The sequence below is a fragment of the Mandrillus leucophaeus genome, unplaced genomic scaffold (assembly GCF_000951045.1).
Source record: "Mandrillus leucophaeus isolate KB7577 unplaced genomic scaffold, Mleu.le_1.0 Scaffold1024, whole genome shotgun sequence".
Taxonomy (NCBI): Eukaryota; Metazoa; Chordata; class Mammalia; order Primates; family Cercopithecidae; genus Mandrillus; species Mandrillus leucophaeus.
The window spans coordinates 167,075-177,842 of NW_012098366.1; the positions used below are offsets into that span (position 1 = coordinate 167,075).

At 47.0% G+C, this 10,768-nt stretch overlaps 1 protein-coding gene across 5 annotated transcripts in view; it reads left to right on the forward strand.

Moving 5' to 3' along the window:
- Nucleotides 1-10,558, forward strand: part of ZNF16 (zinc finger protein 16) — a 17,572-nt gene extending 7,014 nt beyond the window's left edge. For all 5 annotated transcript variants that reach the window (XM_011977111.1, XM_011977103.1, XM_011977134.1 and 2 more), the window contains one exon: nucleotides 8,325-10,558. In XM_011977111.1, coding sequence (XP_011832501.1) covers nucleotides 8,325-10,177 — 1,853 coding nt within the window. In that variant the 3' untranslated portion in view covers nucleotides 10,178-10,558. The remainder of the gene's footprint in view (nucleotides 1-8,324) is intronic.
- Nucleotides 10,559-10,768: the final 210 nt, after the last annotated feature.

A 10,768-nucleotide genomic window follows, 5' to 3' on the forward strand; every position in this document is an offset into this window, starting at 1 on the left:
GCCTGTAGTCCCAGCTACTCGAGAGGCTGAGGCAGGAGAATGGCATGAACCCGGGAGGCGGAGCTTGCAGTGAGCCGAGATTGCACCACTCCAGCCTGGGCGACACAGTGAGACACTGTCTCAAAAAAAAAAAAAAAAATCTTAAAAATGGACACAAGAGACCAGGTACAGTGGCTCACGCCTGTAATCCCAGAACTTTGGGAGGCCAAGGTGGGCAGATCATGAGTTCAGGAGATCAAGACCATCCTAGCTAACACAGTAAAACCCCACCTCTACTAAAAATACAAAAAATTAGCTGGGTGCGATGGCACCCGCCTGTATTCCCAGCTACTTGGGAGGCTGAGGCAGGAGAATCCCTTGAACCCAGGAGGCGGAGGTTGCAGTAAGCCAAGACCATGCCACTGCACTCCAGCCTGGGTGACAGAGCGAGACTGTCTCCAAAAAAAAAATGGACACAAGAAGTAAGGCAAGAATTAAAATGGTACAGTACAAAAAGTAATACATAGGAATACAGCAGTAGAGGAATTGAGGAACCAAAAGGTAAAAGATTTATCAAAAACATAAAATGGCAGAAGTCCTTCCTTTTGAGTAATTACATGTGAAGTCTCCAGTCAAAAGGCAAATATTGACAGAATGTGTAAGAAAGTACGGTCCAACTATATGCCACAAGAGGCTTTAGATTCAAAGACATAAAAAGTTTAAAGTGAAAGGTGGAAAAAATATTCCATGCAGAGAATAACCAAAAGAGAGCTGGGGTGACTATACTAATATTAGATAAAATAGACAACAAAGAAAGAGTGTATATTTGTAAAAGAGTAGAGTCATCAAGAAGATACGGCAATTATAAGCAGATGCACATCAAAAAAGAGCGCCAAACTGTCTGAAACAGACAGACAGGTTGGAAGGGAGAAATAGCTCTATAGTAATAGAGACTTCAGTACTCCACTTTGAAAAATGGATAGAACATCTAGACAGAATAAAAACTCCCAATAAAATAAAGTCCAGGATCACAATGGCTTTTTTTTTTTTTTTTTTTCTGGAGACGGAGTCTCACTGTGTTCCTCAGGCTGGGATGCAGTGGCACGATCTCAGTTCACTGCAGCCTCTGCCTCCCGGGTTCAAGTGATTCTCCTGTCTCAACCTCCTGAGTAGCTGGGATTACAGGCATGCACCACCATGCCCAGCTAATTTTTTGTATTTTTAGTAGAGACCGTGTTCCCCAGGCTGGTCTCAAACTCCTGAGCTCAGGCGGTCCACCCACCTCGGCCTCCCAGAGTGCTAGGATTACAGACGTGAGCCACTGCACCTGGCCCACAATGGATTTAAAGGTGAATTTAATGAATTAATACCAGACCCTCACAAAGTCTTCCAAAGGAGGAGAAAACACTTCCTAATTCTATAAGGTCAACATTACACTGATTCCAAAGCCAGATGAAGACATGGCTTGAAGATAAGAAAATTACAAACCAATATCCTTTATGGCTAGAGATGTAAAACTCCCAACAAATAAACAGAAAACTGAATCCAATAGCATATTAAGGGTATTATGCCTCGTGACCAAGTGGGATTTAACCCAGGATGAGGGTGGTTCGACATAAGAAAACCTAGTGTTGTAATTCATCACGTTAATAGAATGAAGGAGAAAAACTGATCATCTCAATTTATGCAAACAAAACATTTGACAAAATCTAACGCTTTCATAATTAAAAAAAAAAAAAAAGCATTCATAAAACTTGTAATAGAAGGGGACCACCTGAACATGATAAAGGGCATTTGTGAAAACCCTCAAGCTGACATCATACACAGTAGTGAAGAACAAAACTTTTCCCCTAAGGCCGGGAACAAGACACACATGCCACTATGTAGCCTTGTATTGCAAGTTCTAACCAGAGCAATTAGTCAAGAAAAAGAAATAAAACGCATCCAGTTGGGAAATGAAGTAAAATTCTTTTTCCATGTGACTCCATATATATGAAATCCCAAAGAATCCACAAAAGAGCTACTAGAGCTATAACAAATTCAGCAAAGTTGCAGCAACTGATCAACACACAAAATCAGTTGTTTCTGTATACCAGCCATGAACAGTGTGAAAAGGAAATTAAGAAAGCAATTCCATATACAATAGCATAAATAGGAAAAATTAAAGCCTAGGACTAAATTTGACCAAGGAGAGTTAAGACTTGTTCACTGAAAACTGCAAAACGTTATGGAAAGGAATTAAAGAAATCACAAATAAATGGAAGGCATCTTGTGTTCATGAATTGGAAGACAATATTCTCAAAACTACCTAGAGTGTTCTACAGATTCAATGCAATTCCTATCAAAATTGCAATGGCCTTTTTTTGCAGAAACAGAAAAGACGATCCTCAAATTCATATGAAGTTACAAAGAGCCCTGGGTAGCCAAAACAATCCTGAAAAAATAACAAAGAGGACTTAGACTTTTCACTTTCAAAACTTGCTACAAAGCTGCAGTAATCAAAACAATGTGGTTCTGGCACAAAGATAGACATACAAACTAGTGGAATCGAATTGAGTCCAGAAATAAACCCATACATATGTGGCAGGTGGATTTTCAACAAGGGTACCAAGACCTTTCAATTAATGAGAAAAGATAGCCCTTCTGCAAATGGTGCTGGGACAAGTAGATACCCAAATGTAAAAGAATGAAGTTGGAGCCAGATGTGGTGGCTTATGCCTGTAATCCCAGCAATTTGGGAGTCCAAGGTGAGAGGATCTCTTGAGACCAGGAGTTTGAGACCAGCCTGGGCAACATAGCAAGACTCTCTCTACAAAAAAATACAAAAAAATTAGCCAGGTGTGGTGGTGCGTACTCCAGGGGTGCTGAGGCAGGAGGATCTCTTGAGCCCAACAGCTCAAGGCTACAGTCAGCTGTGATCACCACTGCACTCCAGCTTGAACAGCAAAGCAAGACTCTGTCTCAAAAAAGGAGTGAAGTTTAACCCCCACCTTATGCCATATACAAAAATTAACTCCAAATAGAACAACAACCTAAATGTAAGAGCTAACAACTCTAAAATTCTTAGAAGAAAATGTAGGGGTAAATCTTCCCAATCTTGGATTTGGCAGTGGATTCCTAGATATGGCACCAAAGCATGAGCAACAAAAGAAAAAAATAAATAAATTGGAATTCATCAAAATTTAAAACTTGAGTATCAAAACATTATCAAGAAAGCAAAAGGAAGCCAGGTGTGGTGGCTCACGCCTGTAATCCCAGCATTTTGGGAGGCCAAGGCAGGCAGATACCTGATGTCAGGAGTTTGAGACCAGCCTGGCCAATATGGCGAAACCCCATCTCTACTAAAAATATGAAAATTAGCTGGGCATGGTGGCACGCGCCTGTAGTTCCAGCTACTCTGGAGGCTCTCACTTAAACCCAGGAGGCAGAGGTTGCAGTGAGCCAAGATTGCACCAGTGTACTCCAGCCTGGGTGACAGAACAAGACTCTGTCTCAAAAAAAAAAAAAAAAAAAAAGGAAAGTGAAAAAAGCATCCTGCAGAATGGGAGGAAATCTGCAAATCATATTTTTGATAAGGGTGTAGTATGTAGACTATATAAAGAAGTCTTACAAATCAACAACAAAACACAACCCAATTTGAAAACGGCCTGGGAATGGTGGCTCACACTTGTAATCCCAGCACTTCAGGAGGCCGAGTCGGGTGGATCACTTGAGGTCAGGAGTTCAAGGCCATCCTGACCAACATGGTGAAACACTGTCTCTACTAAAAATACAGAACTTAGCCGGGTGTGGTAGCATGCACACGTAATCCCAGCTATTCGGGAGGTGGAGGTTGCAGTGAGCCGAGATCATGCCACTACACTCCAGCCTGGGTGACAGAGCAAGACTCTGTCTCATAAATAAATAAATAAATAAAAGGCAAAGAACTTGAATAGACATTTCTCCAAAGAACTATATGAATGGCTAATAAGCAAAAGAAAAGGTGCTTGATATCGTTAGTCATTAGAGAAATGCAGATCAAAACCATAATGAGATTACTATTTTACACTCACTAGGATGTCTGTAATTAAAAAACTAAAAGATAAAGGATATTCAACAGAATGTGGAGAAATTGGTATTCTCATACATTGCTGGCCGAAATGTAAAATGGCATAACTACTCTGAAACATAATTTGGTGGTTCCTCAAAAGTTTGAACATGGTACTACTATTAGATACATACTCAAAATAATTGAAGACACGTACTCAAACAAGTACATGTATATTATGTTCACTGCAGTAGTATTCATGATAGCCGAAAGGTAGAAATAGCCCAAATGTCTATCAATGAATGAATAATTGTGGTGTCTACATGCAAATGAGTATAATTTAGCCACGAAAAGAAAGTACTGTACATGCTACACGCAGATGAACCTCTAAAACGTGCGAAGTGAAAGAAGCCAGACGCAAAAGGTCACATACTATGTAATTCCATTTGTATGAAATATCCAGAATAGGTAAATTCGTAGAGACAATACAGATTGGTGGTTGCCAGGGGCTGGAGGGAGAGGAAGATGGGGATAAACTGCTTAATGGGTAACAGGTTTTACTTTGGAGTGATGGGAATGTTTTGAAAATAGAGGTAGTGGTTGCATAACATTGTAGGTGTACTAGATGCCACTGAATTGTTCGTTTTAGAATGATTTTATGTTACGTTAATTTCACCTCAGTAAATTTTTAAATCAAATGAAAACAACTTGCTGTAGGAGGTGAAGAAGTAAGGAGCCCCCCATCTGTGTGTGAGGTGCCTCTGGGGATTGTTCAACATACAGCCCAGCCGAGGCACTGAGGAAGGATGTGGTGCAGCCACTGGCGCATCACAGCCACACACGGCGCCCACGCAGGCGTGGTTTATCACAGCCTCGCACGGCGCCCACGCAGGCGTGGTTTGTCACAGCCACGCACAGCGCCCACGCAGGCGTGGTTTGTCACAGCCACGCACGGCGCCCACGCAGGCGTGGATTGTCACAGCCACGCATGGCGCCCACGCAGGCGTGGATTGTCACAGCCACCCACGGCGCCCACGCAGGCGTGGGTTGTCACCAGCCACGCACGGCGCCCACACAGGCGTGGTTTATCCCAGCCATGCACAGCAGCCACACACAGCACCCACACAGGCGTGGTTTATCACAGCCACCCACGGCGCCCACACAGGCATGGTTCATCACAGCCACGCATGGCACCCACACAGACGTGGTTTATCACAGCCACGCACGGCGCCCACACAGACGTGGTTTACAACTCGAGTAATTATCCCACTCATCGTAAAAGCCTTTAATCATAAAGATGTTTTCTCTTCACAAAAGGTGTGTTTTATTCTGGAAGGGCTCAGAGCTCTTGTCCTTTTCTCCAGTTGGGTGTCAAGAGTACAGTGCAAGCAACTGTATTTGCTTTCAAATCTTTTTCTTCACCTTTAAGCCCAAAGTTTACTGACTTTTTAAAAAGATTTTCTTTGGCCAGGCACGATAGCTCACGCCTGTAATCCCAGCACTTTGGGACGCTGAGGCAGGCAGATCACCTGAGGTCGGGAGTTCAAGACCAGCCTGACCAACGTGCGGAAACCCCATGTGTGCTAAAAATACAAACAAATTTAGCCGGGCGTGGTGGTGTATCCCTGTAATTCCAGCTACATGGGAGGCTGAGGCAGGAGAATCACTTGAACCCAGGAGGCAGAGGTTGCAATGAGCTGAGATGGTGCCATTGCACTTCTGCCTGGGCTATAAGAGCCAAACTCTTGTCTCACCAAAAAAAAAAAAAAAAATTTCTAAAAGGAAAATGAAATTTTTTTATTTTATATTTCTTTTCTGTAGAGGAACTCATTTTCCCCACAGTTTCTATATTACAGAGAAGAATTACATTGAATTTAGTCAGTCCAAAGAGTGATCTCTCACCATTCTCACCTACAGAATTCACCTTTAGTTCCTGTCTCAATAAAAGACTTTGATCTATGTAAACAGTGGCTCAGGCTAGACAACCTGTTCCTCATAGTCACCATCTCCTGTTCCACACCAGTGACATCTCATCTCAGCCAGAGGTCACCAAATCCAGCTAGTGGGCTGGTTTTTATGTCCTGCAAGCTAAAAATGGTTTTGAGGTGTTTTTTAACCTCAGGAACAAGAAAGACCATATGATAGAGATCACAGAGCCGTTAACACCTGACACAGCTCCTCTCCGACCCTTCACAGAAATACCTTCCTGACTCCTGTCTGTGTTGTTGCCACAGCCTTCTTCGTCCTTCCTTGGGTCACTTCTCCACACAGCCAGAAGAGGGCAAGGGTCTCCCAAGTCAGGGTCTTGGCAGGGGCCGAGGATAGCTGGACAGCGAGTCCCAGGACATCCCTGTCAGGGCTGAAGACTTCTGTCCAGACCTCACCTGTCCCAGCAGCCCCCATTCCTCATTGTTCCTGGGAGCCCAGCAGCATGTAGATGCCACGTTTCCCAGACACCCCCTGGAGCCACGGCTGGGGCTTCTGACAGGGAGAGCTGAAGCTCACGGGGGATATGGGGGAGCCCCTGCAGCCCACGTGGAGTGTATAACAGCAGGCCTGCCAAGGGACAGCAGGGTGGTAAAGGCACCCACATCTGTGTGCTGGCACGTAGGGCAGCTCTGTAGGAGAGGAGAGGGCTGATCCCAGACTCCAGGAAGCAGGGAGCTGCAAGCGCGTGTTCTGGCTGAAAGCGGCACAGCATGATGTGTCTGGACCTCAGGTGTCAGGTGACCCAACATGAAGTGTCACCAGGAGACACGTGGGTGCAGTGGGCAGAGGGGCAAGTCCCAGGAGGGTCATGGTGAGGGCTGGGCCAGATTGGGTCTGCATTGACACCACAGCTCCTTGGGAACAGACAATTCCAGACTGGAGGCTGTTATGGCAGATTCTGGAAGTCCCAGACAGGGAGGGGCATCCTTCACACCCATTCAGCACTATGGACTACAGCTAGACCAGAGGTCCTCCACTTTGGGGGATGCAGTCCTGTATCGAGGAGTGATCCAGGCTGTGGGTGACAGCCAGGGTGGGGGGCGAGGAAAGTAGGTGGGGTGGTGGCATTTATGATCAGGGAAGGGCTCTCTAGCGAGGCCTGTGCAAGGGAAGCGGGTAGCACGAGGGCCATGTGGAGAGTGCTCTGGGCAGAGCAGACCCAAGGGTGGACACATCTGCCCTGCTAAGAGAATAGCAGGAGCAGAGGTAGAGGTGGGGTCTAGGAGGGCCTGGGCCACACAGGCCCAGGAGGCACTGAGAGGAGGTTTGAGTGCATGATGGTGCTAGGTCTGATGCCACCAGGCTGTGGGCAGGAAGGGAGGTTGGGGGCCGGGGAAGCCACTCAGCATCCAGGTGGCAGTGTGGCCTGGGATGTCAGTTTGAATGAGAGACTCTCGACGTCTTCATTTGAGTAAGGGACACAGGGACATGAAGGTTTCTTTGTTCTGCAGGTATGAAGAGGGGAGAGGGAGATGCTGAAGCCTTTTCTGGCAGACGCAGAGCTGTGTGTGCATTTCTGTCTGCAGAACGATGATGCACATTGTTACTGGGCCAGAAGTCATCCAGCAAACACCAGTCAGGATTGCAGGTTTTCAGATGTGCAGGTGGCTTTGACAGGACACAGCAGTCTCTAAAGGGTCCTCTGTTGAACAGGATGGAATCTGACGTTCCACACAGGTCCCTGCCACACCGGAGTGGTTGAATGATGCCTCCATGCAACTTGACTTGCCAGGCTTTGAGAGCCAGCTGGGTTTCTTCTCTGTGTGCAACGGGGTCTCTCTCTACTCTAGTGTCTCCTAAGACCAAGCTCAGTGCCATTAGTGTGCACTGAGAGAACTGGAGATAGGCTGGTAAGGCTCACACCTGGCAGTGTGGAGAGAAAAAAGGGTAAAATATGTAACAGTGTGAGGAGTGGTGTGAGGTGTTTTTCTGGTACAGGTGGGAGAGGTGAGAAGCACCTGGATTTGGGCTGCATTCCAAGGCAGAGCCGATGGGACTTGCCAGTGATTTGGTGTGGGTGTCGAAGAAGAGGGGAGTCAAGGGGCACCCAGGATTTTGGCCTGAGCCAGAAGGCAGACTGCAGTAACGTTTGCTGAGATGTGGAGTCGCGGGGAGGGCAGGTCAGTGGTACTCATCTGCAACCCCATGCAGCCTTGTCATCCAGCACTCCTCCCACTCCTCCCTGATGCCCTCTGATCTGGACTGCCACCCTGGAGGGTCCCCTGCTCCCCTTGCCTCCTCCACAGTTAGTGGGTGCAACTCTGGCTGTCTACGTTCCTGCTTCTGCTGCAGCACTGCCTTCCAAGTGATATTCTATTTATTGTTTCAGATTGCAACACCAGGACTGAAGACAAGGAGTTTCTTCACAAGGAAGACTTTCATGAAGATATGGAATCACAGACAGAAGTACCAGAAAACTGTGCTGGTGATGTTTCCCAGGTGCCCGAGCTTGGAGATCTGTGTGATGATGCATCAGAAAGAGACTGGGCAGTCTCTGAAGGCAGGAGGCTGCCACAGTCCCTCTCCCAGGAGGGGGACTTCACACCAGCGGCCCTGGGGCTCCTTAGGGGCGCCTTAGAGGAGAAAGATCTGGCCTGTAATGGTTTTGACAGTTGCTTCAGTCTAAGCCCAAACCTGATGTCATGTCAGGAAATCCCTACAGTAGAGAGGCCACATCCGTATGACATGGATGGCCAAAGTTTCCAGCACTGCGTGGACCTAACTGGTCACGAGGGGGTTCCCGCAGCTGAAAGTCCACTCATATGTAATGAATGTGGGAAAACCTTCCAAGGAAATCCTGACCTTATTCAGCATCAAATATTCCACATCGGAGAGGCTTCCTTTATGTGCGATGGTTGTGGGAAAACCTTCAGCCAGAACTCAGTTCTTAAAAGCTGTCATCGATCTCATATGAGTGAGAAAGCCTGCCAGTGCAGCGAATGTGGGAAAGCCCTCCGAGGGTGCTCAGACTTTTCTAGGCATCAGAGTCACCACAGCAGTGAGAGGCCTTATATGTGTAACGAATGTGGAAAAGCCTTCAGCCAGAACTCAAGCCTTAAAAAGCACCAGAAGTCTCACATGAGTGAGAAGCCCTATGAATGCAATGAATGTGGGAAGGCTTTCAGGCGGAGCTCAAACCTCATCCAACATCAAAGAATCCATTCTGGGGAGAAGCCGTACGTGTGCAGTGAGTGTGGGAAGGCCTTCAGGCGAAGTTCAAACCTCATCAAACACCACAGAACTCACACAGGAGAGAAGCCTTTTGAGTGTGGCGAGTGCGGGAAAGCCTTCAGCCAGAGCGCACACCTGAGGAAGCACCAGAGGGTCCACACTGGAGAGAAGCCTTACGAGTGTAATGATTGTGGCAAGCCCTTCAGTCGGGTCTCCAACCTCATTAAGCACCACAGGGTTCACACTGGAGAGAAACCCTATAAGTGCAGCGACTGCGGGAAAGCATTTAGTCAGAGCTCCAGCCTTATTCAACACCGGAGAATTCACACTGGAGAAAAGCCTCACGTGTGTACTGTGTGCGGAAAAGCCTTTAGTTACAGCTCAGTGCTCCGGAAGCACCAGATCATCCACACAGGAGAGAAGCCGTACAGATGCAGTGTCTGTGGGAAGGCCTTCAGCCACAGCTCAGCCCTCATTCAACACCAGGGCGTGCACACAGGTGACAAGCCCTATGAGTGCCACGAGTGTGGGAAGACCTTTGGTCGCAGCTCCAACCTCATCCTTCACCAGCGAGTCCACACTGGAGAGAAGCCCTATGAATGTACTGAATGTGGAAAAACCTTCAGCCAGAGCTCAACCCTCATTCAGCATCAGAGGATTCATAATGGGCTGAAGCCCCATGAGTGTAGCCAGTGTGGCAAAGCCTTCAACCGAAGCTCCAATCTCATTCACCACCAGAAAGTTCATACTGGGGAAAAACCCTACACCTGTGTTGAATGCGGTAAGGGCTTCAGCCAGAGCTCACACCTCATTCAGCATCAGATAATCCACACTGGCGAGCGCCCCTACAAATGCAGTGAGTGTGGGAAAGCCTTCAGCCAGCGTTCCGTCCTCATCCAGCACCAGAGGATCCACACTGGGGTGAAGCCCTACGACTGCGCTGCTTGTGGGAAAGCCTTCAGCCAGCGATCAAAGTTGATCAAACACCAGTTGATTCACACCAGGGAGTAGCCTGTTCGGCTGGCAGGAGTGAAATTGAGCATAGTCTCCTCTCCAGCTCCGCTTTGGCCATTGTCTCAGCCTCTGCCACTTCCCAGACCGAAAGCCTGCACTCAGCTCACTGCCCCACATCCAGTGGCCACATGGCCTGGAACCCTCCTTTGAAACATCCTTTACGGGCTCCCTTCTCACTGCCACTGCTCTTGCCTCTTGTGATGTCTTGAGTTTGGGTTTGTTTTTACAGCTTGTGAACAGACTGCACGTTTGTTACAAGGGAGAAGATTATGGAGGCTACATATTCATGAATAGAGTTTATTATTGTAATCAAAAGTTACCAAAAAAGTAAAGTGACATTTGGTTTGAGATAACCATAGTAGTTTTTTTGATTGGTAATTCATTGTATGGGGTGAATTCTTTGTCACTGGCTGTAATTGATATTTTGAGTAAGTCAAGTTTTTCAGGTCTGATTGCTCTGTCATCTTCCCCAGAAGTGGTACCTACTCATCACCAATTTCCTGCCCTTCTTTGTTCCTCCGTTCCAAAACTTGAACCCAAGGCTCCCCCGCCACCCCACTTTTCTTTATACAGATCTGCAATCTGAGG